Source organism: Brachyistius frenatus, unplaced genomic scaffold, assembly GCF_029030835.1.
Source record: "Brachyistius frenatus isolate BFR_SWC_R1_liver_20210118 unplaced genomic scaffold, ASM2903083v1 Contig_4, whole genome shotgun sequence".
Lineage (NCBI taxonomy): Eukaryota > Metazoa > Chordata > Actinopteri > Embiotocidae > Brachyistius > Brachyistius frenatus.
Genome location: NW_027210603.1, coordinates 1,922,525 through 1,950,251, shown reverse-complemented (window position 1 = coordinate 1,950,251; position 27,727 = coordinate 1,922,525). Strand labels below are relative to the sequence as shown.

The 27,727-nt window shown below is 41.0% G+C and overlaps 2 protein-coding genes across 5 annotated transcripts; both read right to left on the bottom strand.

Annotated features, from left to right (window-relative positions):
* Positions 1-603: 603 nt before the first annotated feature.
* On the bottom strand, positions 604-9,903 carry adipor1a (adiponectin receptor 1a). 2 transcript variants are annotated; one of them, XM_069709559.1, is made up of 8 exons: positions 9,815-9,903; positions 8,059-8,274; positions 7,865-7,978; positions 6,177-6,348; positions 5,805-5,991; positions 4,858-5,045; positions 4,423-4,616; positions 604-2,512 (listed from the first exon to the last, which is right to left on the bottom strand). In XM_069709559.1, exons 2-8 carry the CDS (start codon positions 8,203-8,205, stop codon positions 2,384-2,386), a joined length of 1,131 nt encoding a protein of 376 aa, XP_069565660.1. In that variant the 5' UTR covers positions 8,206-8,274; positions 9,815-9,903; the 3' UTR covers positions 604-2,383. The 2 variants fall into 2 exon arrangements, with proteins under 2 accessions (XP_069565660.1, XP_069565653.1); XM_069709552.1 differs by having other exon boundaries at positions 9,645-9,888.
* A 1,163-nt stretch (positions 9,904-11,066) lies between these two features.
* Positions 11,067-26,991, bottom strand: inavab (innate immunity activator b). Of its 3 annotated transcripts, XM_069709523.1 has the most exons (11): positions 26,784-26,991; positions 23,284-23,408; positions 20,297-20,420; positions 17,748-17,881; positions 16,270-16,392; positions 15,883-16,114; positions 15,624-15,677; positions 15,043-15,343; positions 14,218-14,373; positions 13,403-14,105; positions 11,067-12,683 (listed from the first exon to the last, which is right to left on the bottom strand). In XM_069709523.1, the coding sequence occupies exons 3-11, from the start codon at positions 20,349-20,351 to the stop codon at positions 12,591-12,593; spliced, it is 1,851 nt and encodes a 616-aa protein (XP_069565624.1). In that variant the 5' UTR covers positions 20,352-20,420; positions 23,284-23,408; positions 26,784-26,991; the 3' UTR covers positions 11,067-12,590. The 3 variants fall into 3 exon arrangements, with proteins under 3 accessions (XP_069565624.1, XP_069565632.1, XP_069565642.1); XM_069709531.1 differs by lacking the exon at positions 23,284-23,408; XM_069709541.1 differs by lacking the exons at positions 23,284-23,408; positions 26,784-26,991 and adding an exon at positions 22,326-22,370.
* Between the last annotated feature and the right edge of the window lie 736 nt (positions 26,992-27,727).

The following is a 27,727-nucleotide window of genomic DNA, read 5'->3' as shown; positions in this document are numbered from 1 at the left end:
ATTCATTTAAATATTTGAACAAACAATAATTTTGTAGTTTGGCAACATTTAAATGGCAACTTTAGTGCCAATAAGTCCTTTTAAATCTGAATGAAAAGACTTACTATGTATAGTGTTGAACAAAACATTGATCGCACTCAGTAAATCGAGGTCATGAGTCGGCTTCACCGGCATAAAGCCAAAAATGTGGAAATCAGAACACATTTGGTTTGTTCAAACTTGACGGACGCATGCAATTTGAGTGCTTTCTAATTCAATCTGATTTATACTTGCAGCAATCTGGCTATTTGATACAATCAATTTATGTTTCCGTTTATTTTATCAAGAGAACATACAGTGAGAGCATTTAACAGTGTGAACACATATCTTTCTGCCACTCCTGTTTTAAAGAGAGAACATTTATTTCCATGGTGATAAACAATTTATGAGGAGAAAGCCATGAATGCAGTTTTCTTTACAGTTGCTGACTGCTGATGCATCAAACGTCAAGGTCGCATGTTTGTGAGAAATCTGCTGACTCCGCCGGGTGAATATTACTCTCTCCAGCTGTTTTTAAATCACCTGAACCTTCGAACATGCTTCGGAGAAAAACACGATACCATATTTGTACGTGTGGAAAAAAATTTATTCCAATAATTTTCCAAGATTACCATTAATAAATATTTAGGTTTACATTTCAGTGAAATGTATGATTTATCACTTTCTACACAGGACATAACACAAAGTCAAGAATACACATCGTTTTAGTCTTCGTAATAAAGCTTGAAGAAGTTCATCTAGAAAAAGGAGTCTTAACAGCAGTTCATACAACCTATCAATGGAAATGTAAATTCAATAATGATTGGATTGTATATATTTATATATATGTATATATGGCCAGGAAAACAAGAAAAGTTAACACGTTGAAATCCTTGATGCTCCCTTGACTGTTAAAATAGGCCGTTTTATTTAAAAACATTTCCGTTGGCCTAAGGCACAGGAATACTAAAAGTTTATATCAATCATACAGAACACAATTTAAACCTCATATGGTGATTTAAAGTTTTGAATCTAATAGTACACACAAGGTGCTTTGGATATTTACACCTCTCATTGCATCTGAAAATCTAGCACAAAAGAAAAAAAAAAAATCTCTAGCGGACATAATTGAACCCATCCAGATCTGTACATTGTGCGTAGCCCAGGAACTAAATTACTCTGGAAATGAACCAGTGACGTGTCGTCTGACTGATAGAGGATGACGGGTAAGTTCTTGTCTCAGTCTAACCTTAAATACGCTGATGCCTTACTCCACATCAGTTTCACACTTTTACAGCTTCACTGTGCCATTAAACGATTAGAAAATGATTTGTTTGGGATTTTTTTTTGTCAATTAAAAAAAAAATTAAACTTCAAAATAAAATTTAAAAGACATCCCATGAAAGTCTGATTATCTTTGTGATTACAGCACATAGATTATATTTATGGACCCTGGGCCATACATTTAGTTGGAAAGGGATATTTGTATTGATTGGTTTATTAAACATTGCTCTAAATGTGCCAGCGTTACTACGTTTTTTTTTTCTCTTTCATCTGTATTCCTGGACAGATGTTACAGCACGTCACCTTAAAAACAATCTCAGAATAGAAGATTTTGGGCTTTCAGATCGGAGTACAGCTCAAAGTTTATTGCTGAATGGGTTTATGTGGGTGGTACTCAGCGTCTTAACGGACATATGAACAATCAGTTTCAGAACAATTTAAAGAAAGAAAAAGAAAACACATATCTGATGACATCCACACACTCGCATGTGTTTATGTTCATCCTCCTAATACAGATAGGTGTGTACTGTAAGTTGTCAAGCACCTAAATGGTCGTGGACTGCTCTACACCAAACTCCTGGTGGACAGCACATTCATCCTCTAACCTGCGTGGAAACTGGGGGAGGGGATGATTTACAGTATGTGCCTTCTGCTACAGCACAAAAAAATACTCCCTGTATGCTTTGTGCAACAGTAACAGACGATGAAGAAAAAGGTCGGGGGACGAGCGAGCTTCTAACAGCAGACTATCAGTTTCAAGAATACGCAATTTTGGTAAAAGTCCCACTTTTATCTTAGTTGGAAAAAAAAACAAAAAAAACACCGACTTTGAGCTTCATAATAATTGTAGTAACAAGTAGTGCCTGTTCCCTCCAGAATACATTGGCTATTTAATGCTACTTTATTGGAGCAAAAAAAGAGCCAAAGCAGAAAGACCACAATAAACCCAAACAAGATGGTAGCAAATCAGATGGAGCAATAAGTGACTAAATTGAATTCCAGCAGCATTTTGTGTGTTTGTGTGTGTGTGTGTGTGTGTGTTTGTGGGGCTATAAAGAAAAGTAAGTCACAGTCGGGCCTCTCAGAGCAGCGAGTCGTCTGTGCATCCTCCCTCGAGGCCATAGCGGAACTCCTGCAGGTTGGAAACTCCGTAGAAATGGATGAACGCCGCGGCCACAACCAGAACGTGAAAAATCTGGTGAGAATGAAACTAAAACGGGCGAAAGACAGACCTGTGTGTATTAGTAACATCCCGTGTTCGATCAAACAAAGAAAAGTACATTCGAAGGCTACAGCTGAGCGTGAAACTGCTGACTCAGCCTCTCATTTCCTGACTGTTCAATACATCGTGAAGTATCCACATATAACGAGCTGTAAACTGAGACTCCGGACTACTACGTGCATCAGACGTTTGAGCTCTCGTCTGCAGTACTTGATGCCGATATTAAGGAAATTTAAAAAATAAAAAAATCCAATATTGAATCATTGGCTGAAATGTGGTTATCAAACACTGATGACAAAGATATTCAACAGAGGGAGGACATTTTACAGTTAAACCATAAACTGTTCTCCAAAATGACACCAGAGCAGTGAAACAGTGACAGGTAATGTGATAATTACTGAATAAACAACTATAAATGCATTTGTTACTTCTAGACTAGATTATTGTAATTCCTTGTTGTTAGGATGTCCAAATTACTCATTAAAAACCTGCAGCTGATCCAAAATGCTGCAGCAAGAGTACTGACGGGATTTATCAAGAGAGATCATATTTCTCCAGTTTTAGCTTCTCTTCACTGACTTCCTGTGAAATCAAGAATGGAATTTAAAATTCTCTTGATGACTTACAAAGCTCTACATGACCAGGCTCCATCATATCTTAGAGATCTTATAGAACCATATAATCCTAGCAGAGCACTTCTCTCAGTACGCTGGTCTACTTGTGGTTCCTAGAGTTTACAGAAGTAGAATGGGAGGCGGAGCTTCAGTTTTCAGGCTCCTCCCCTGTGGAACCAGCTCCCAGTTTGTGTTGGAGGGGCAGAAACCCTCTCTAGCTTTAAGATTAGACTCAAAACGTTCCTTCTTGATAAAGCCTATAGTTAGGGCTGGCTCAGGTAGACCTGAACCAACCCTTAGGTATGCTGTTATAGGCCGAGGCTGCTGGGGGACCTCGTTACATGCTGAGCTTCTTTTCTTTCCTCCTACTCTTTAACTGACTCATACCTCACCATCTTTTTCTCTCCCATAGTTTCTTCTTATTATCTGTTGTCTCCATTCAGTTCCTTCGCTCGCGTAGTTTCTGTTCTTTCTTTTTCAGATGTCCCGTCATGGAGCTGCATGTCTCTGCCCTGCGCTTGTCGTCTCCACCAACAGTTCTTCTCTTCTATATCTATGCTGTCCTTTTCTCTCTCTGCTCTCCTCTCACCCCAACCGGTCGAGGCAGATGGCCGCCCACCTCTGAGCCTGGTTCTGTCGGGAGTTTTTCCTTCCCTCTGTTGGAGGTTTTTCTCCCTTAAAGAGTTTTTTCCCTCCTAGCTTATGTGGGAATTGTTGTATTGTTGGGTTTCTCTGTATAATATTGTAGTCTTGCTGTAAGGACTTTAATGTGTTAAGTGCCACGAAATAACCTGTGTTGTGATTTGGCGCTAAATAAATAAAATTGAATTGAATTGAATAAATAGAAACAGAAACATTTCTAAATCATCCCCAGCAATTTTTTTCTTTGCAAAAAGTTTTCATAACAGGCAACTTATTCGCTGATACCAATGTATCTCTAGTATTTGATCTATTTTAAGTTCTTCCTGGTTGTATTTACACACTATTTAACATATAAGAACCCTTGAGAGCTTTTTTTTTTTTTTTTTTTAAACGGAATTAAAAATATATTTTAACACTTTAAAAGTGTGAAATGAAAAAAAAGATAGTGGTATTGAAACTCAGCTTTTGTGTAAACAAATTTCTTAGAATCAGGTATCTTTTCAAGATAGATTTTCCTCCTCCATAACAGTGAATGAAGTACATTATTTACTTCATATTTTTTGGTCAGGACGGGGACACTTTGCTTCCTAAACGTTGTGAAACCTGCCACCTTTCTGTATCAAAAGTAATTACGAAACTCACCCAGATGTCACACTTGCCCGGAAAATAGCGCTCAGGGATCCTGGCTGCATACAGACCAGCACCAGTGATGTACATGGCACCCATCAGGTAGAACCAACCCATCTGTCCAACTGTGGTGGCCTTAACAAAGCCCTCCTCGATGGTGAAGTGCATTGTGGGGACAATGCCGCTGAGTCCGAGACCCATGAACACGCCTAAGAGAAGCACGGACGGGTGTTACTTTTATTCTGAAAGGGTCTTCATCAGCAGTTATTGTGAAATCATTTCAGATGTTTCAACAAAAGTCAGCAGTCATTCCTAACCACAGCACGTAGTGTTTCCTCTGCACTGCAAGAACATCAACACGTGACACTCGTGATAAAACTGCGATTACGACATAGAAGCAAACAGCTGCAGGAGATTTCAGAGGAAACCGTGCGTCTAAAAGCTTCACACCTGCTCTTGTAGGTCTGTGACGAGGTGTGGAGAACCGGTCCCACTGGGCGACGATGATGGCGGCAATGCCGAGGACACATACAATGGTGAGGTAGATAAGTCGAGGCTGAGGGGAGCAATAGAAGGAGTAGTACAGCCAGGGCACGAAGGAGCCCATGATTAGGAGGGCAATGCCCGAGTAGTCAAGCCTGCAGAGAGACGGTGACACAGAGACAACCGTTGGGTGTTTGGATGAAAGATTTCTCTGTAAAAAAAACACGACATACTCTCCCTGCACACAATAACATACCAGAAACACGATGCATTTTCTATTTAGTGTTGTTAGTCATGCAATAAGATGAAGATTAAACCAGAAATGAAGCGACGCTACAACAGGCTGGCGGAGGAAATGCACTTATCTTGCAGCTTTAACCACAGATTAGTCGAAGTGCCTCACATTCCCCGACACTTGCACAAAAATGGTGGCAGTTCAACGCAAACTGCTGACAGGCTCTGCGGGAGCAATTTCAGGTCCGATTTCTTACTCAAGGACATTTGGCATACGGACAGCAGCGGTTGGGTTCAAACCATCCACGCTGCGATTTAGTGGACGAAACTAGCCATTCATTTTTGGTGTTTTTTTTTTTTTTTTTTTTTTAATTACTGCAGCTTTAACACGTCAAAACAGAAATCACTTTTTTTTTGTGAGGCAATTAAAAAGTTAAGAGAAACAATTCTTAATATTTCCCTGAATTATAATTGTGGTTTTATCCCCCATTAAATGCACTGAACTCTCGACGGCGAGCTGGAGCAGCATGTCCAGTATGAAGCCATTTATGGGAGACTAAAATTACAAATCTGCCAACTAGAAGAGGCGTGAACCGAGAAAAAAACAGTTCCAAGTGATTTCTTTATGACATGACAAAGTAAAATAGGTGACAATCATCGTAGGACGTGTGAAGTCTTACTTGGAGAACGTGCGGGACACCTTCTCAGAGTGGCAGTAGACAGTATGAAACAGCCAGGAGAAGCTGAGGCAGAGCACAGCTCCCAGGAAGAACATCCCAAACACAACTTTCTCTTGCAGAGGGGCCATAAAATACATGTTGGGCCGCAGCATGGTTAGCGTGCCCAGGCAGATGAATAAGATCAAGCCTGAGGGAGACAAAACAGAGTCACATTTCTTTGTCCAAGTCCTGCATGAAACAAGGCAGTTTGAGTAAAAAGCCAACAGACTAAAAATATACAGAAAGATTCAGTTAAAAATGTGTGATTGTTAACAGAATTCAAATCTGCTGCTGAAACACTTTGTTAAATAATTAATGTTATTTTATGCTCACCTAACAGGTGAGTCCAGATGTTTCCTGTCTCTGTGTGAATTCTGAAGATGCTTCCAAAACAGGCTCGGAAGGAGGGCATCGGAGGTCGATGTCCATGCAGGAGGTAATCGTTGTCCTTCAGCCACTCTGGCAGGACATGAAAAGGGATGACCCTCCAGCGCCCCTCCCACACCTGAAAAACAAGAACAACTTTCTCTCAGAGGCCTAAAGCCACGATGACAAACATTTGCATTGAGATGCTTTGAAACTTTTCCCGTCTGAAACCTGAAACAAGGTGACGAGGCGGTGCAACGACGGTTCTCTGCGCTTCCATTTTATCAAGACTTTCTTGCAGCTGGATATAATTTGTAGCATCTTAAAACATGAATGAGGATGGTGCTCGTGATTCACTCGCAACAGTTGTATTTTTAGTAGTGATGAAACGGGAAAAACATAAAAGAAAGGGTGGAGACTTGGGAAACGCCCACGAGTGCTTCAACGGGATACTCGGAAGAAGTTTGGCAGATTTATTGCTGTGAACGTGAGACGAGAGATCTCCCACGTTTTAACAAATGTGTCCTCTCTGGAGCAGAGGAGTTGGTGTCTCCTCGAAAAAACATAAAGCGTCACCGGTGACTGGACAAGCCGAGTCGCAGACGAAACCGTCAGCTGGTTCGAGTGAAGCCGAGAAAGGCCGGTTCACACGGCGACAACTCTTCCCTGCGATCTGAAGGGCGTTTCAGAGTTGAAACACCTTTTCTATTCATTAAAAAGCTATAACAATGTTAACTTGCATTATGGGAAACTATTTGATAATGGGCAATTTAATAATTAAAAAAAACCCTCTCCTTACGACCTTCGCGTCATACGGTGACATTTGAGTGTCTTATTAAATCCCACGTCTGTGTCACTTATGAGCTGAGCACAGTGTTGAGTTTCTGCTCCTTAAAGGAGGCCGCTGCAATATTTATGCTCGTTTGACAATGAAGACAAACTGGTGGCCTGTCAACTTGAGTAGCAGAATCTATTGTTGAGAGCTTCAAATCACTGCTGGTATCTGGTTTCATGGTTTTAGCATTCCTACGAAACCTTTTTACCAACTGACAGTGAAGCTGAGCGGTATCATGCTTATATTAAAGCCCAGGATGTGAAGCTAAAGGGGACTAAACTAGTGCGCTGACCTGTTCACATGAATGTCAAACAGGTTCATCCACTGGTTTGAAAAGAGGGTCAGTCCACAGCAGGGTGTGTTCATGAAGGGAAACTAAAGATCTATGCAGGAAAAAAAAAAATCTGATGCTGTTGTGCTGCGTTTTTCACTTTATTTCAATAAACTTCTACTTCAAGCTCCTTTATTATTATCATCAGAGAAAAGTAGATGAGGATTTTGTTAAACCTCGATAACTGTGCCAGTGGTAATGTATAAAGTTTTAAGAGGCATTGTGGATAGTTAAATCAAGATTCATGCTCTAAAACAAATAGGTACCTTTTCAAGTTAAGCCTGACTGATGCCGGGCGTTTGAAAGCAGTATGATAGATATAAGAGTTAAAACGCGATAACAATACATCGGTCTTGGATGGAAAAACGAAGTGATGGAGACACCGTTCCTAAATAAATATCTTTATTGCATTTATCTGCTTTAATTTCTTGTTACTCACTTAAAAATGTTATCAGTCTTATGTGTACTGCACCAAAGAGCCTTTATTACCTTGTGTACAAACTCCTCCATCTTCTCCATGGCGTGGTGAGCCTGAAGCGGCAAGGTCAGGACCTCTCCCACCTCGTCATCCTCCTCTTCCTCATCACCCAGCATCCCGGCTCCCTTCAAACACATCACAAGAGGTTACCGAAGTCACTTGGACACAAGAGCTTTCTGCTGGTCGTTCTCTGAACCGGTCCTACCTCTGGATGGACGCCTTTAGATGCTGCCTGCCTCCCCCCTCCCTCCTCCAGGAGAGGCCCCAGCTCCATCAGCTCAACATCTGGGACATGGCAGTCCTCAGAGATCCGACAGTCTGCATCACTAGCAGACCCGTTTCGGCCTGACATAGGGAGACTGCCTGATGACCCACTCACAGTCTCTGTATTCTGCTTCAGATGGTACACTTCAATTTCCTCCTGTTGAACCAGAATCACAGTCAACTTTACTGGGTGGTGTACGACACAGTAGTGGAATATGACTGCACTGCAGAGAACAAACATACAGGAAGATACAAACACGGACGTACAGCGACAGGAAAAACAGTAATTGAAAGATACGTAAAGAAAAGAAAAAAATACAAGCAAGACGTGCAAAACAAACTGTTACGTTTTCTATTTGAAACATACGTGGTACCAGAAGTGTGTTGAGCTGTACCGCACAGTAGAGAACCAGGATTAGTGACAGGCCCACAAAAACACAAACTCCTGACTTGAAAACCCGTCACTTGGTCCAAATATTGACCCAAATTGATTTTCAATAAACTAAATAAAGTGTATGATGGAAAGGGCAGTATTTCTTTGCGTTTATGTCTAACCTGGTAATTAGGTCCAGTAATGTGGAGCTTTTTTTTTTTCCCACCTAAAACCTGGTTCTGAAGGGGATCCGATAAAAGTAACTGAAAACGCAGAGTATTTTTGTTCTGGTCAGTTGGTTTAATGTTTTTTTGTATTCTGTCTATAACCTGTAAATTCCTGTCAACAAGGAAGAAATGGACTGATGTTAATTAACCTACATTTAAAAATAAATAAATAAAAAGCGGTGTCTCTGGGTTATTTAATCTATTCAGTATTCTATTGACATCGAATCCACTCTAATATAGATTTTACCTGTAGGAAAATAAAAATGTCAGTATATATATATATATACAGACTACACAGCTGGTTTGATGTGCATATAAGGAAAGATGCAATAAATAGTGTGCAGAGCCTCACATGTAATTGCACTATGCATATATATATATATATATATATATACACTGGCCTACATTTTTCTTCCACAGAGAGAGAGGATTAAATTCAAAACCGTTGGCAAAACATGCATGTACGTGCTGGTTTTAAAAGGGTTGTTGTTTTTTAATCTGGGTCTCATTTTAAAACTCTGGTTTCATCGATGAACAATAACAAGAGAACAAAGGAAGCAGCTCAACTTAGAGGTGCCAAAATAATCAACGATAAGACAGCATTTCTGAACTGAAGACATTTTGGTGCAAAGATGACTCCAGAAACGATCCCAAGTTACAATTTAAGAAAAAGGTTGTTGTTGTTTTTTTCGTCTTTTTTTCCTCCTCTCACGGATGTTGATGATGGTTAGCTCAACGTCGGACGGAACACGGAGTACAACATGTAAACAACCGCAACGTACAGACGACTTCACCCGCATTTCACCACGTCAGGACGGTTTCTCTCCCTTCATAAAAGGGGCTTTGAATGAAAACACAGCGAGCAGGGGAGATGTTAACACGTCAGCTGGTCCGGGGACCGCTCACATATCACGGTGCTAACGTTACCTTTTAGCTAGCGCTGAGCTGACCAGCCGAGCAGGAGGCAGTTTTTGTGAATTAACTTGAAAGCAGCAGGACGGAAGTCTTTAGGACGACACCGACCGTCCACACACAGAGACAGAACACTGGACCGACATCTGCCGCGACAAGGGGTTCAAATGGACAACAAAAATTACCTGGCGAGGTAGCCTTCAAAACCAGGAAGGTGAATTATTTATCGACTTGCGAAACACAAATCTTTCCGGAAATTGAGGTCTCTTCCGTAAACCTGTCGTTGTTTTTCAAAATAAAAGCATCCATTTATGTGTTGGTGGAAAACCGAGTCATTAAATCAGGAAAGGCCTTCGTTCATTCAGATAGATCGATTTTTATCCAGTAACAGCAAATGATCATACAGCTGTCAAAAGATGGAAGATAATCAAACATATTTTTTGACTGAAAAAAGGTGTAGCGTGAAGCTGAAGCTTATTGTGTCTACTCTTGATACTTAAAACAGCATTACGCTTACTTTACCCCAAAAAGCAGTTTGTGCAGTTTAAGTTTAAGAAGGATTTAAAATATGTAAAACAGACTTGATACATTTTTTTCTATCTTTTTATGTTACGTGTGACTGTCATATTTATTTATCATTATCTATCTTTTGTCTTTATATTCGTTTTCAACCCCTTAGGATAACATGTAATTTCTGTGAAATCACAACCATAAAGGCAATATTGTTTGTGCAATGCAACACAACATGTGTGCACCATTATACATAGGTACGTTTTATTGTATTTATTATGTTTATTTATTTTATCACTTATTTACTCTGCTCTTCCTCCTGCTGTAACGTGAATTTTCTCTATAAAGATCAATTAAGTCTCATCTATCTAACTTTTTAAATGTGTGTCATATTTGAGCACACAGACAGTTTTTCTATTTGAATGTATACGCAGCATGATGATATCTGGGACATGAAATCCATCTGAAATGCATTGTGACCAGAATCTTGTTGTTTTTAACGTCTTTGAGATATAACCCAGAGTGAAGGTCACAAAGGAAAGAGAAAAGATGCATTGAGATCAACAAAACTAATAGCATATTAAGGTGGGGGGAGGGAGGGGAGAAAAAGATATTGAGTTGGATGAAAGCCTAAATCCTCACAGCCTGTCATGAACAGATGGCTGCCTCCTCTGAAAATAAACGTACACTTGTGCCACTTTCTGAAAACACTGTTTGAACGTGGTAATGATTATTTAATGTGAGTTTAATATAAGATGTACGTCTCAAACACAACACAGTGGGTTGATTAACAGAGACTAACTGGCTGTTATGTGCTGCCTCTGAGAGTAAAAACGACAGTGTACCAGAGGTGATTGGCGGTATTAAACCTTATTGTGCTCTAAAAAGCACATTTTCCCCTTTTAATAACAGCACATCACAAGAAAATGAAACAATACTCTTTATTTACTTCCACAGGGAAAACATGTTCACAGGTTTTTTTTTTTTAAATTTTTTTTTAAACAGCAACATAACTCATTAGGTCCACTTAAACTACTTTATCTGATAAATAATAATAATAATAATAAAGACAGTAAAAAAAGAGGCACAAAAGGTAACATGATTGTGGTCTTCTTTTCTTTTTTTTTGCTAAATGTAAAACTAGACACTGGATTTGTTTCGCAAACTCTGGTCCATGTCTCCTTTTATTTCAAGTCTGACTTTTCATGGGTCCAATGGTGCAAATCACAATAAATTAACACATAAATAGATCATTGTGAGAGACCAGTCAGTGTGTCACCGTAGCTGAAATTATAGTGATTAACTCTTGTTTTAGTTTTTTTATTTAGTTTGGTTAAAAGAGGTGGGCTTCTGTTTGTCGATTTACATATTGGTAGTGTTTCTGAATAAAGTCCACCTCAGATGTTGATTGTTACTGGTGCGAACAGAAAGGTTAAAGTCATCTTCTGTTTCACACACCAACACAGACACAGTTAAAGCTCCGAACATTTATATTTCAACTTGACACACTAATAGCTGCCGAGCATCGAGACCCTGCTTCTGTCTCAATGTGCTACTGTCAGGCGAGTGAATTAATATCTAGTGTCAACTAGCTGATTAAGTCCATTAGTAGTTCAAGTTAGCCGGTCGAACCGCAGACACATTTAACTATAAAAACAAGACCGATTTACCTCCAAAAAGTACACGATAAAGAGGACGAACCTGGAAGCAGCTCAAATTCATTAACTTGTTGACTGAATCAACATTATTAAGAAACAATTTACATATAAGGGTGTGTTGCTAATTTACATTAATATACAGTGGATATATTTCCTTCATACAGCTCGTTGAAAAGGAGTTTCTTTTCCAATCAACTGCGAAAAGCAAACTTCTCTGTTTGAAGTACATCATATAACAAATCAAAATGATTGGGCAGTGTGTTTCAGCTACAGATAACGTCATCGACTGCAGCACTACGTTGTATGATTAAACACCTAAAGCAGTTTACCTGGAAATCATAATTCATCTAAGATTCATTTTAACAACCTCATATGAGAAAAGTCCTTTTTTAAACAGTTAAATTTCTCATTTTCTAACTGCAGTGGAAAATTTTGGTGGCAAGAAGTAGCTTTTATCCTCTTTTCCATTTCTAATATTTCACAAGCATTGAGTTCAGTGGTTCAAAACAACACAGAGAGACAGTGGCCAAAAACAACACATTACAGTTGCACTTCCAATCCAATACAACTGCACTGCTATCAATTTTACCGTAGTTTGTGTTGTACTCTGTTGCATTATTTAGTAAAAATGCTGCAGTTTGTTTCCTCGCTCCTCTAAGTGCTCAAACGCAGCCCGGCAGGTAAACAGATTGATCAGAGCTTCCGTGGACAAAGAAATGTCTTTATGGGCATAAACACTTCATCTTCACTTTGGTTTAATGGGATGTGTTGCAGCGTCTCGGGTTTCTTCTCTTCACACCTGGCTTACGAAGTGAGAGCCGTCTTCTAAGAGCCAGCGGCCCTGAACGCCGTCCGAAGCTCTTTGGAGAGTTCCTCTTGGAATAACCTGGAGGTGAGCAACAGACAAAAATCTTTTAAAGCCATGATTAAGATGTGATGACATAAAATGGCAAAGGGTTGATTCGGTGACATCCAAATCTATCTACAGCTTATTCTCACTGTCACACTATGACGAGTGCAGGAACCACATGTTTGTTCACTGTTAAATGGTAAATGAAGCACTTCTCAATCATCAATAAAAACTCTGGTGCACTCGACTGGACTTCCATTGTGACGTTTCAGTGATTTGCATGCATTTAAAAACACAAACTCGGAGGAGGAAGATGTTTACATGTCTAAATAAACTGAAGAAACTGAGAAAAATCTCGGAGCACAATCTGACCTACAGATATGCTTTCATCGTTTTAAAACCAGCGATCACAAAGCATACAATCGTGCTCTTTTGTTTAGTACCAATATTTACTTATTTCTGGTGAAAATCATCAACTTCGCACTTAAACTAGTAAAATATTAGTTTTTAGGTTTAAAAAAAAAAAAAAAAAAAATAAATTTCAGAACCATTTGATCAAAAATTTCTCTTCCAGCAATTTAGCGTGTAACAGGCAATAATACAAATTTATCAGGTGTACACTCATGAAAGGAACCTGAAAATGATGCAGCTAAATGGAATTCAGCCATCAGTAATCTCATAATCCAAACCTGTGCTTCTGCCTCTGTGAGATGTTCAAATGTCTGCTGTGTGTAGAGAGAGTTTTGTGTGCTCACCTGGTCGTGGTACCTCTGGGTCTGGTAGCAGGGTGCCTCCCGGGCCGCCATGTTTTTCACTCTGACCGCTCCGTGTCTGTCCAGAGAGCGAGACCGGGGGCCTTTGAGCTGACTGCGCCAGTGCCACGACTTCAGCTGCTCGTTCACTACCTGTCGGGGGAGACCGCCGGAGCGGTAGTGTGGATGGTCCCACTGAGTTGGAGGCATGCATCTGACATCAGGAGGTAATAGCCTCTGTGGTCTCTGGTGGGGCACCACGGTGTCTTTATACCAGTATTCATATCTGTTGGGGGTGCAGGGAGCCTGCTGAGGGATGTAGCTCCTTCCCATGTCCATATCAAGCGGGTAGACCATGCCTTCGTTGTAATAGGCCTTCTGGATCCCGGGGCTGGAAAGGTGCCTGGGAGAGTGGTAGAAGCCGGTAGGCGGGAAGGCCGGAGGTCCGTAGCCGCCGACTAGGCTCGAGTGCGGGAGCGCAGACTGATACTGTTTGGGCACATCGCAGGCCAGCTCCTGACACAGGGAGCTGTTGTAAGATGCAAACGAGTGTTCAGAGTTGCTGTCCTCAGAGCCGGCGTGGTTCCCATAGCTCACCGCAGGGGGAGGAGTCTCCGGTAAAGTGATAGAGAACTCGGTCAGTCGCCTCCTCGGGCCTCTGGATCGACCGCGGTCCTTATCGAATGGAGATTCAGGACTGGACAGCCTGTGCAGGTAACGGCAAGAATATCAACGAGGCACAAAAAAAAACAACCTCGCACAACTTCAAACGCAGCTTCTGAATAGAAGCACTGCAGATGTGCATGAGGTGCAGCTACCTGAGGGAGAGTTGTCGGTGCAGACGCATCTCCGGAGTGGAGGGCGTGCTGTTGGACTGGGAGCGGCTCACCCTCAGATGGGAGAGTTGGTGCGGCAGAGCAGACTGCGCTAAACAAACCTCCAGCGGCGGCAACACTTCAGATTTGGCTGGAGAACTGAAACACACAAAATGGCAGCACATGATTTAATTCAGTTTTATTTTAGGTGTAAAAAAATCACCACGCAGCACGGTCTCAAATCACTTTACAATAACAAAACAACACACGACAAGGAAATCAAATAACAAAAAACACATTAAAGACATCTTTGTTATTTCCAAAAGTAGTAACCTGCGTCTATAGCAGCATGGTTCAGGGTCACTCTCGATCTTTAAGGGTTTTAATATGTCTAAATGGTTCTGAAATCCGTCGTCACTGACTTTCGTAAATGTGCGCAACATTAAATTCATGACACGGACAAAGAAGAAAACACATTTTCACAAGCTGGAGTAGTAAAGCCTGAACTGTACCTGTGTGCTGAAGTTATAAACTACAAAGATTTATAGCTCTGTGTGTCTCTACCCATCGACTGTTGGCAGATGGCAGTGTTGCACATTCCTGATCACCACTGACTTCTTTCAGTAGCTCACAGCAGCAGTAATAGAAGTAAACAGGAGGTTCGTGCAACAGTAGACGAGGAGGACATCGAGAAAAGTACCAAGAGTCACTAAATATAATAATATGAGGGTGTACACGGCTTTGTTCACATAACAGCACAAATCAAAGTTTGTTTTTCCAGTAGTAAAAACTAGATGAACAGGAAAATGAGTCATGATGGATTATTACCTGTTGGAGGAGCGTAACTTCCTGCTCTTCTGGTACGGCTGGTCAAGACTGGACTCAGTCCACGGGGAGTGCTGGATGGGGGGAGGGTCGTACACGGGGCTGGAAGTTAAACTCAACTGAGAGTCGAGGCTCGGGTGAAGAGACTGACTCAGGTTCAGCTGCAGGGAGTGTGGAGTCATGGACGGAGACGAGTAGGAGCCGTCCACACAGGACTGTGAGGACACATGTTGAGGCTGGGGAGCATCGGTCTCTGCTGGATAAGGGAGACCTGAGGACGGCTGGGAGGACTGGCTTGTGACTTCTGGGAACAGAAAAACAGAAATAATGATATATGATCGAGTATTTGGTGTCGTTACACATTAATCTTCACCACAGACTCTCCACTAATTGAAATCATGACAGCTACGCTACTCAAGATCCATTCTACACATTTTCACTCATTTTCAGGCCAACCGGTCATGTGGCGAACGCCGTTCTGCTTTTAAACTGCACAACGTTGGCATTGTGCTCTCGTCAACACGAGACTGAAAGGAGAACGACAGCTTTATCGCTGGAAGAAACTGAGACAAGTCGAGTCGTACCTTCGTCTTGCACAACAGAATCAGATAAAGAGCTGTCATCAGATGTGCAGAAATCTGGAAGACAAAACAAAAGATGTCATTCAAATGTGAAGAATGAAATGATAAATCACTATTAATCTGGGAAACACGCAAAAGTACCCAACTCTGACTACTTTTATTCTGAAATGAAAGTCAATTAATCCTCGAGCAGCACAGATAATTATGAAAAGGGTTTGACGTCAGGCTGTTTTTTTCATGGCGTCTGCCAGGTGTCTCTCACCGTGTTGTGTAATATTAAAAGCAGGGAGTGGCGATGAACGGCCGTGCTCCAGCTGCAGCTGGAAAGCGGATTCTTGGAGATGTTTGAGTTTCTTCTCTGCTCTCTTGCACTGCTGCAGCCGGCTCTTCCTCACAGCCTTACTCAGGTTGTCCTCCTCGTACAGCTTTCGCGCAGCTTCATATATCTTCATCTGCAGCGCCAAGTCCACGTCGACTAAACTCAGCTTTGAGTCCTGTAAAGGTTTACGGCGGGGTGTAACAGAGAGAGAGAGAGAGAGAGAGAGAGAGAGAGAGAGAGAGACAGCAGTGAGACCCCTGAAATGATGTCATTGAGGTTTACGAAGTGGTTTAAAAGGACATTATTGCATCTTTTTTTGTTTTTTTATACCTCTGCTCCTCGAGGGATGTTTTGCTCGTCCAGTTTGAACTCAGCTCCGACACGTCTGCGAATCTGTGGAGGCTTCTCTCCTGGCAGCAGAGGGTAATCCTCTGAAAGCCGGCCTGTCAACTCCTACACACGGAAAACATTTTTTATATCCAACCGTCCACCATGCAACATTTGAAAATGACAAAAAGTTTCATGGAGGCTCAGTTAAAAGAATCTATTCAGTTTCGTTTCTGTTGCAGTTTTCAAATGACGTTCAAGTATTCAAGTATCTGACTCTACATGTCCAGACGTATACGTTCAGGGAACGAGTTGCCCAATTCTGCGATTGCATAGATTTCCTTTCACAACACATTCTTTGGGCTTCACTTTATCGCTGTATCGAGTATCTGTTTCCAAACCGAACGCAGAGCAGGACGACGCAGTGACACGAGCTTCATCAACGCGCCGTCGATGAACGCTCTTGACTATGAGTCACTCGGAGACAGAAACCTTCACACAGACACAAAACCAAGTCTGCAGCAAAAGAGCTTACTTCATCTTTTGTCACAGAGAGAGAGAGAGAGAGAGAGAGAGCGAGAGAGAGAGAGAGAGGAGTGTCGTGACTCCCATTAGTTCACCTGAGCGTGTCCCAACAGGAGACAGGAAAGAACGATCTGTCCTGGGATTTTACCCCGAAGCAGCGACGCACGGCAGCAACACGCCCGCAACTGAGTCAGTGTCCAGTGTTGAAATGACTTTACGTGTTTTAGCCTTTACTTGATACTTTAGAGACACTTAGAGAGAGGCAGACTGAAGGAAAATCAAAGATGTGCGACTTAAGTCTCGTGCCGGATTCAAACTCAGGTTGTCATGGGAACATTTAAATCCACCAGGACACCTCTTTTAAAAGTATAAAACTCTCATGCCAGCATGATTTAATATCACTAAACCATGTATATAAAAGGAAAGGATGAGAATGGAAAGGTAAACAAACTAAAACAGTGGAGACACATTTAAAAACGAATCAGTATCTCTCTTTTCTTGATCTTCGTGTACGCAGTCCCCATTTCTGACCATTTTCTTTTGGAAACTGTTGATCAAAGCATCGATTCTTCCTTGAAAATCTCCCCGTCTTTTCTTGACGTGGTGTTTAATAACTGGAGCTGAAGTGTCTCTTTTAATTCCTCCACATTAGAGAAGACACGGAGATCACCGAGCACGTATGGAGGTTCAGTCTTGCAGGTTACTTTGTTAACCTGCAGTAAAATGCGTCATCACAATCCTGCACAAAACTGCCCCACCAAATTAATCCTTCACAAAAAGGTGCTGAATCATCACTTTGTAACAGCTCGCCCAGTCACACATAAAAACACCTTGGTCAAAATAAACCTTCATAAAGACTTTAATTAACTTAGATCACCATAATTATGTGACTCATTTGACATGTTTTTTTTTTATTTTTTATGAAGCCTCGTGAGATTTTAAACCGTTGAACTTACGGCTTCTCGGATGCAGAGCTTCTTCAGCTTCAGGTTGCAGCTCTCCAGCCGGTCTTGGAGCTCCTGGTGTTTGAGCTTCATGGCCCGTGTGTGCGTGGTCACGTCCTTCGTGTGCGTCGTCGGGCTGTCAGAGCCTGCTTCACACAACAGGAAAGAAGCAAATGGACTCATCTGAGATCATGTGATGAAGTGGTCAACACTCAAGGCCTCATGGTAGAACAGCTTAATTATTAAATGTAATTTCAACGTGAAGATGGCACATTTAAATCCAATTTTGCTAATTGATGTATTAAATACCGTCTTATCAATCAGTCAATCAAACTTTATTTATATAGCACTTTTCATAGTTTTACTGCAGTTCAAAGTGCTTAATATGATTGACATGCCAATAACAGTTGGTTGTAGACCAGAAAATATAAATCACTAATCAATCATAGATATTAAAGACAAAAACAAACACTTATCGATGAATTTTCTGTCATTAAGCAATCTTACAAAGCACATGGACGTCCACAGCACGTACACAGAGCTGCCCGGTGAATCTCCAGGAGCCCTGCAACACTTCCTGCCTTTGTGAAGCAGTATTTATTGACATTGCTTCAACTGTGGTCATTTCTAGTGCTGTTGCATTGCATTACATTATAATGACAACTCTTATGTGCATTAAGAGTGGGTGAAAATAAAGTAATAAGTTCTAATCTAAAACAAAGCCAATCAATCTTGTATGAGAAAAGGAATGTTTGAGACTGCTTAAAAAGTATTTGAGTCCAACATGGATTTATTAATGTACCTTTGATGATCCCAATTAAAATGACTTAAATACTATAGATGTCTTATTTTAAATCAATTGTCTTGTATATCAATATATGAAGTGTTTTTCACTGTTTTCTGTTGCCTTGTGAGTATTCTGTAGTCGTATTGCCTCATCCAAAGTTTTAATTAGAAAGTATGTTTTCCTTTCATTGCGATACTCACTCTGGAGTCATCTGCAGCCAAAACAACAGAGATATCCCACAGAAGAATACACCTTTTGTTTTCGCCGCTGTTTTCACAAGTCACACCAAAACTGCAGAATCAGTCTGAGGATCTTTGTAGCTACAAACAAGTGTGTGTGTTGGACGGGTAGTATCTGTAGCCTTGGTGACTAAAGATATTAAGATTAGTCTCAGGGCTGTGGGAGTGGCTTCAGGCAAAAAGGCATTGAGCACCACATACCTTCAGAGATTACTAACAGAGTCCCTGCAGGTAGCGACACACATGTGGGGTGCGACAGGAAAGAAGTGTGACAGCATTACAAAAGGCCGAAGAATTCCTCTTGCGATGGACACTACCCCCTCCTATTCTCTGCAGACTGACACTTTTTCATTGTATAGCGCAGACGTCACGTGGCTCAATTAGGGCGTGAGGAATGTCAGCGCTGCCCGAACAGATCAGTGGGCGCTAACGGGCGTAGAAAAGCAACACGGGTGATGTTTGTTGTTAATTGTCTGGTATTGTTACCAGGTGGGACAATTGATCAGTCTATAGGCACACATTTCTGTGAAGCCTGAAGTAGAAATACAACAAAGAGCAACGCAATTACAAGGGATGAAGATTAGTCGGGCAAATTGTGGCTCATCGTCTTTAAAACTGGGCAGTTTTTAAAAGCCAAGACAATATGGATGAACTGCAGCAGTAGTTTCGACCGACCAACAGTCTAAAACCCAAAGATATCCACTTTAATATCACGGAAGAGGAAGACATCCAGTGTACGGTCAGTATTGAGAGCCTGCAGTCTGTTTTTACAGGTTTTGTTTAAAAAATAAATAAATAAATAATCATAAATAGGTCATTGTTTATTACAATTTCTTACTTGTCATGGTAAAGTTTGAATAATCACTCATCATTTCATCTCTATTAGCAACAAGTGTTAAAATTGTAATAAAGCAAAATTTTTGATTACTTTGAGTTATTTTTCTTGATAAAATCCAGACGTTAAAGGGAAACTCCACCAGTTTTACACAACAAACTCTACAACAAAATCTTTACTTGAAAATAAATTGCGTTTGAAATACATTAGACGTAGAGCCAACAAAGACGCTATGACTTTATTTCTTTGGGCTCATTTGAGAGCTGGGTCGGACGATGTGCTCAGTTTTGAACTTGATTTGGACCTCTATTGAAGCCTCGCATGAATTTTCAGTGCTTCTTTCAAGTCTGAATAGTCAACGAACATTTTCATAAATAATTGTTTCAAATGTCTGAAATGTTTAACTCTTAAATCCTCTTTTTGTTTTCACATTATTTGAAGCGCTTCAGCGTGCCGGCGCTGCTTTAAGTTGTTCTGCACTGACACAAACTAAATGGAACCACATTGTTTAATGTTCCTTAATCATCAAATGTAATAATCATGTTGCAGTGGCATGAATGTAAAACACAGGGAGGGAATTTAGTGCCGGAAAAACACGGCTTCAATGTGCACTCCTTTAATTGAAATGTTTTATGATTTAAGACAGTTGTGCTGAAACATAATTAAAAAATAATATCAGTGATACACAAAGAAGATTTACCTGAATGGAGGATGATGCCGCTGTCAGTGTCGCTGATCTCTCCATTGCCCTCCATGACAGTAGCTCGACTTCTTGGTGCAGTTCTTGGGTGGAGGTGAAGGATAATGCGGGCTCACACCATGTCCTGTGAAGCACGAGTTCACATTTAGACCTTTTATTTACATATTAACCTGAACTTCACAAAACTGAGGGGTATTTTCTTTTCATTTAGTGGCCAATTCATCCGATTGTTATTACAGAGAATTGAATGTCTGCTTACGTGATGAAAACTGAAATTGGAAACAAGAAGTAAAAGACTGTTTGGGAACATCATGATTCCCAAAAGAAATCATTCATCACATTTACATAATATTTTTAACGAGTACACATTTTTTACATTCCACATCGTTTTAATTGGCATTTCGTGAAGCTATTGTTTGTCAGCACAGCTTCAAAAGACCAAACTAGGATGAATTCAGACTTTTAAACAGTCCCAGTGTTACTGCTTGTAGGAGTCCAGTCACAAGGAGGGAAACTTTATTAAAAAACACTTCAATATTAATCATAACCAGACATTAGTCTACAAAGAGAAGCTGTAGTTAATAAGTCAAAATCCAAAACAGCATGAACCCAGACCGCCCATTACTTAATCATGTGACCTGTTGCAGCGGTGACTCAGGTGTGACTGGCCTCCTTGACCTAACAGACAGGTGTAGTCATCCGTCTGTCACAGCATGAGAACACATACATGTTGCCAAGTCTAGGGTGTTTCCTGTGACTGCCTGCTTTGATGTCACGATTGCCATTATCTCATTTTCTGGCAATAAGTGGCTAATGATGCATGAGTGACATATCCAGCTGGTGTCCAATAAAAAGTGTTGATGAGGCCCGTTGGTTTGATTATTAACCAGGTGAACGCAGGAATGTGGTGATACGGCTCACAGGGGAGCTTCTCTGTCAGCTAACGACACAATGCTTCCTAGCAGTCGGCGTTTTAAGAAACAATGATGTGGTTTGAAGTCATGTCAACATACAAGACCCATTTCTACTAGATATGGCATCGAGTAATGTTCATGGATCCATAAAACGTACCCCGGCATCATCCTGAATGTATAACATACACATGACACACATCCGGCACAAAGCTCATATGACTGTGAGTGAATCCTCACACCTCCAAGTCACAGATAACTCGCTGTGGGCTGTGCGTGAGGAGGGTTAAGGCGAAACAGCTGATGCACACAACAACAACAACAACAACAACAAGATCATTCAGCACAGAAGTATCTAACTAAGTAAGTTAAAAAAATGACGTAACCCCAAGCTACGTTTGGAAGCAATGTTAACACAATCTACGATTTCTGACTCCCACTGCTAAGAAATGAAGCATAATACAAGTTGACAAAAAGCGAAGACAAAGAACAAATGACTTATTAATCACAAAATATATTTTTTCCGCTTTAATAAAATGTCTGAAAAATAGCCGGCAGACGTTCCCAGAGGCAAACGTCTTCAATAAGCTTTTCCAGGGACACCTCCAGTCCCAAAGATGCTTCACGTACAAATAAACAACGGAGAGAAGCAGCAAATACTCTGTGATTGAAAGGTTGGAATCAGCATGATGAGTTTTCAGTTCCCGACCTGCACTCACCTCTCCAGTACGCATGAAGTGGAGTTTTTAAGGGAGGGAACTGAGTAGTTTGATGATCTGTAGATGTTCAATGGCTTTCCATTACAACTAAACACTATGAAAAGTTAAACATGGTTTATCTGTGTGGAAATATTCCTTTTCTATGTTATATTTTGCAAAAACGTAAACAGATTTGTTTTGCTACCTTTGTTATGGGCAGGCAACACATTCATTTCAAAACTGACATAGTTTCAAACAAGAGGATTAAAAAGATTTATCACAATGCACGCTATTCTACATTAATCCAGAGTAATGCACCCAGAGGGCATTAGATTAATGTAAAAAAAAAAAAAAAAAAACTAACTAACACACAGCACATGAAACACTGCCAGATGGACAATATCTGATAAATGTACTTACTTTAGGGGGAAAAAAAAAATGCAGAATAAAATGTCACAATCCAAAGAGTGATAACTTCCCCAACTCCAGTGGAAACGAACGAGGCCGAGGTGAGTGCAGTCTGGGCAGGAATGAGAGACTCGCCCACTGAGACGGCGCTGCCTGCTGAAGAGGAGTGGCCTCGCACACAGAGGGCTGCGCACTTACAGCGGTATCATATAACTCAGATCTGCTGCCTGAAACTGTGTCAACGACAATGAGCAACACACCGAGACATTAGTCACTTCGGCCTCTTATCAGTCCACTCAGAGGTGGGCGGCGGCAACTCCACAAAAATGTGTGTCCCGCTACTAAAGCATTACTGCTATAATAAAAAATAACAAAAATAAATCACAGTATGGCAAAAGCCTGACGAAGAAGAAAGATATGAGCTGATTGTGCTAAAATGCTAAAAATGTGCTAGTTTCCGCCTCATTAATGTGCCAATTATCCTGCTTTTCTTTATCTTAAATCAAGTGTATGACTTGAATGTTGTTGTGGATTGACTTGACTTTTTGAACCACACAAGCACCTTTAAAACATCACCACCATATCTGGACACTTGCGATGGGCATTTTATTTTCCCTGGTTTTAACATTTTCAGACCAAAAAGTTACACGGAAGATTATTTGATAAATTCTCATCATTTCAGGGGCAAACAAACAAATTAAGGACAAAAGAGTCACTGTTTGACTTTGTAATTTGTTTGTGGACAGCTTGCAGTATGAAATATAAATCAAGCCAAACATCAGGCAGGTTTTAAATGACTCTATAACTTCCCGTTTATGACTCCCTCTCAGTTCAGCACTACTGTTTTCTCACAGTGACGGCTATAAATCACTGTTAACTACTGAAAGTTCACCTCCGCCTCTTCAAAAGATCAAATAGGATCTACTGCCATCTCCTGGTTGTTTAAAAGTAGATAAAAATGGATAACCACCTATGAACTTAAAACTTTACTCGCCTGGATTTCCACGTAGCACCCCGAAGCTTCACCGCTTGGTCTGCACACTTCTCCAGCTGCCAAAACCGAGGCCAATTTTCAGGATGCCGTTTTTGCCTCCCCTAAAAAAGAGGGAAACACATGGCGATGGGATAGTCCACATGATTTACAGGGATCCGGCAGCACCTGCTCTGAAACTGCATGGCTCGCATTCATTATGAATCTCAATATTCATTTTGGCTTTCCAGGAATGTTGGTGCTCAGACACCCAGAAAAAGGTCCAGCAATTCCCAGACACTCAAAGGATCACATCTCAAATGACACGGCACCGAGAGAGCCGCGGCTCCAGCGGCAAAAAGCTGTAAAGTTTAGGTTCAGTGACTTCTACATTTAGACCTCGCAGCGTGAGCACTGCTGGAAGAGAAAACGATGTAATAAAATATAACACATACAAATACAGATATCAGTTTGGGAGACTTTTAGTTCTCTCCTTAGGACAGCCATTAAACAAGCTATTATTGGTCTGATACTACTCTAACATTACCGCTAAGTTGAATTTAGTACTTTTTTTTACTTGTATAAGACGAATGCAATCAAATTAAGAAAACGTAATTAGTTGGATTTATTGTAGGACTGTTGAATTAGACGGTTTTATTTTACCTGATAAACTTTCCAGTAAGAATGTCGGCGATAATCTACATGTTTGGATTTCACTTCCCCGGAGATCACAGTCTGGAAATGTCAAAAACCAACATTCATTTACTGTATAAAAGTGTTTGTAGCTTCTGGGTTTGAAAAATGAGGCCAACGCAGAAGAGCCTGAAGCTGCAACGCCGTCAAGTGCATGCTGAGAAGTTTGATAACCTAAAATCAGATATGAGGGAAGGGCAGTCATATGAACAAATAGTAACCTGTTGGGAAACTTGGGAGATACTAATGCAACAGAGATACACCCAGACGCATTTTAAAATCTAATAAGAGACAGTATTAATAATGCAACGACAACAACTTTGATTTCAAGTCCACAATGCTTGATGTGAAGACGAGTCAAACATGTTCCCACAGGCGTCTCCGTCCGGTGTTGTGGTAGCCGTGCAGTTGGTGGATGTCATGGGTAATTTGTATAAACCAGAGGTCCCTGAGAGACAGAGAGCCGGCTTTGTGTTGGCAACACGGCAGCTGGCCAAACAAATTCTTTAAATATTCTTGAGTCCTTTTATAAGTGCACGGCTCGACTACTGCTGCCAGCGTAGCGCCAACAACTGCCAGCGGGATCACACGTTTCCTCTCACTACTTCATACCCTGCTTCATCCACCGGGTGCCAAAAGATTTTTGCTGTAATGATGCTTAAATCAAGAAGGCGTCGATAAAAAGTGCTATTACTGTACAGTAAGTGGCACGAATGTACTACAAGTCCTGTAATTTTAAGAGGCCACCAAAAAAACAACAACCCCGTCTCCCTCTCGCTCTGACTTTAAGCTTCATGTTGGCTACAGGCTCTAATTGACTGTAATGAAGATGTGTAAAAATACATCCATGAGGAGAACAAGTGTGCAGAGGTGGGTCTCAATCAAAACAGGCCCCCCCCCCAAAAAAAACGGAGTTTGTTGACGTCGTGAAGCAGCGTGGGATCATGAGAGTTGTTGTCATCTCTGTTAAACAACCAGATAAAAGGTCCTCCAGGATTTTGCGGAGTTTTTTTGTGTGATTGTTGTGATCAAAAGTGTTTGATTTAACGGCGGATTAAAATCAAACACTCCAACCACACGTTCCCCATATTTTGTATCTGCTCTCCATTTAACCTGATGTACAATGTTTACTCTGAAATATTCAAACCCAAGACCCAAAGGAGGGTTTCACTTTCTTTTTTTTTTAATGGTTGTATCATTACATTGACATGTTTGCACATTTTACACTCATTCCCTGAAGTTTAACTTGGCATGATTGATATCTCTGGAAGCTTTTAAGATCTCCTCTACCATGTAAGACCAAGTTATGCAGGTTGGAGCAGTGCTGGGCTGCACAGCAGGAGTCTGTAATGACTGCTGCACCCACAGGTCAGTGAAGCTGCAGGGGTTAAGCCACTTCTGTCCTTTTGCCCCCAGGTCAGTGCTCAGGAATGTGTGGGCTGCAGAAATGTTTCAATGAACAGGAATCCCACACAAACTGAAGGGGAGCCTGAAGAAGAAAAAGCTCTGCACTAATTGAAGACGAAATAATATCAAGTAAGTTTAAGTTTCTAGTATGTCTGCTTTAAAACATTTTAGTAAATTTGGTGAGTGGAAAAGTGACTGCGTGGTGCTGTATAGGTCTTTTTTTTTTTCTTTCTTTCTCTTTTCATCTATCAACCACCCGAAGCTTCACCGATCAGACTCGTCCTCTTTAAAGTGCCGTTGCAAACTCATCGCTTCTCTGTGCAGTCAGATATCTTTACTTTTCTCGTTCACGAACAACGGACGCATCAATTAAAAAAATGACTGCCACTGTCAATGACACCTATACTTATTATTGTAAGAAGAAAAAAAGGAATGAATAAGAGATGAAAGCTCTGAGGACCATAATACTGCATTTATCTGCATGTTAATCTGAACAGTGTGTCCTGGAAGAATAAAAGCCAAACTTCTTGTTTCAGACCTAAATTTCAGCATTCCCATTAAATTAATAATAAAATCCACCTTTTACCACCTGAAAAATATCTCAAGGATCAGAGACTCAATCTCAAAGTAAAATTTGGGGGAACTTTGTCTAAAACATTAATTCAGCAGCTTCAGCTGATCCACCAGGATCATAACTAGGACTGAAAAATCTCAGCATATAATTCATTTTATACATCACTGAAAGGTTCGGCCACATTACCGGATCTCCTGACCCGGTACAAACCTCTCAGCTCAGCTGCTTCAGCCTTTAAAGTTGTGCCAACAGGTAATCTGAACACGGTGAAGCTTTCTGTTCTTCTGATGCTGCCCAGATGTGGAAACAAAAACTAAAAATGCAAGAAGAAGGTAAGACCTGAGACATATTGACTACTTTAAAGTCCCAACTCATAACCTAATAGTGTGTTGTTGTTGTTGTTGTTTTTTTCTCCTGTGTGCTTTTGCTGCCTCTTTACACATTTTGAACTCTGTAAAGCACTTTTGATTTGTGTGTTACCTTTCAGGAGATGTTACCTGCCATATAAACATACACCTGTAATGTAAAGTCAGGGCGGGCAGATTTAAGAATTAAGACAGTGTGTGATGAGCAGTTTGTGAGCTGGACTTTAAAAAGTGCTGCAGCAGCGTGTGCTCCACCTCCCGCCCTGTCAGCTGCATCAAGCTGCTTCTGGGCCTCGAGCTTTCAACTTTCACAAAAGTTCAGTAACTCCCTTCAGCGGCGAGCACTTCACAAAAACTTCAACCCCCAGCTGGCAGTTACTTATTTTCAAAAGCACTAAATAAAAACAATAAAAAATCAAAGTAACCAGGAGTCCTAACGCCGCCCTGCTGCCCGCTCGTACCTTCGGTAGCTCGTTAGCTCGCTCGCATCGTGCCTCATCTACCTCCATTCAGTCTGCGCTCCATCCGCTCGCAGCTTCCAACATCTGAGCTGGAACTTTTCTTCTACTTTCACTGACAACAACAACAACAAAAAAAGAGCGCATAAAAACCCCAGCACCAACTCCTCCCGTTGCGTCTCTGCGGTCTAATTTCAGTCACTAAACTGAAACTCAAGCTTTAAGCTGAAGCTTTAAACGCGACCTTTGTTAGAGACGCTGCTGCGGGATTCTTGGTAAAGTAAAGCAACGCAGGAGATGCCTTCAAGTGCTGTCGGGAAACAAGGAGATCGCAACATGTTTCACCATGGCAACCGCGCTTCTCACACGCGACAAATGCGCGTGCATGTCAAAGTGAGGTAATCAGAATTAAACATAATGAGGCAAGTACTTTTGTACAACATATTCATACATTTACCGACGTTTTATTTTTAGGTTCGTGCTTCACCTCTCCTGTAAACTCCTCTGTTGTTGGGGATTTTACTCGTCTGTTTCTTCATTTGTTAAAATAAAACAGCAGCCACATTGATAAACACTCCTTCTATGTGTCACCCTGCTCTTGCTGTCATTTTCTGCCACTTTAAAGGGGATTCAAGTCATGTTTACCAAGCCAGTTTTGAAAGTTACGACACCTCAGATGGGTTTGTGAACGCCACATGGATCTTCTCTACTGCGCTACTGTGGGCGGTTTGCGGGAAGCACATTTTTCTGAGGAGAGATGATGACACTTTACAGGATGCATTTGCAGACAATAATAACACGTATCAGAGGAGGCCAGCATTAACACTGTACTCTTACATCCACTAGAGGTCAGCAGAGCGTTACATAGACTTTTATAATCCTGTGGCACATCAGAGAAGTTCTACATGTGACCATAAATCCACTTTGTGGTATTTAGCAGAGACAAA

Bases quoted from the DNA above. Each gene is read 5' to 3' on its own strand.
- adipor1a (XM_069709559.1), bottom strand. From the start codon at position 8,205: ATGTCAGGCCGAAACGGGTCTGCTAGTGATGCAGACTGTCGGATCTCT. The intron at 5,046-5,804 runs GTAAGACTTCAC...GTCTCTCTGCAG, and splicing joins GTGTCCCGCACGTTCTCCAA to GCTTGACTACTCGGGCATTG. The intron at 2,513-4,422 runs GTGAGTTTCGTA...CGCCCGTTTTAG, and splicing joins CGGGCAAGTGTGACATCTGG to TTTCATTCTCACCAGATTTT.
- inavab (XM_069709523.1), bottom strand. From the start codon at position 20,351: ATGGAGGGCAATGGAGAGATCAGCGACACTGACAGCGGCATCATCCTC. The intron at 17,882-20,296 runs GTAAATCTTCTT...TGTGTGAAGCAG, and splicing joins CGGCATCATCCTCCATTCAG to GCTCTGACAGCCCGACGACG. The intron at 15,344-15,623 runs GTACGACTCGAC...TTCTGTTCCCAG, and splicing joins TTCTGTTGTGCAAGACGAAG to AAGTCACAAGCCAGTCCTCC.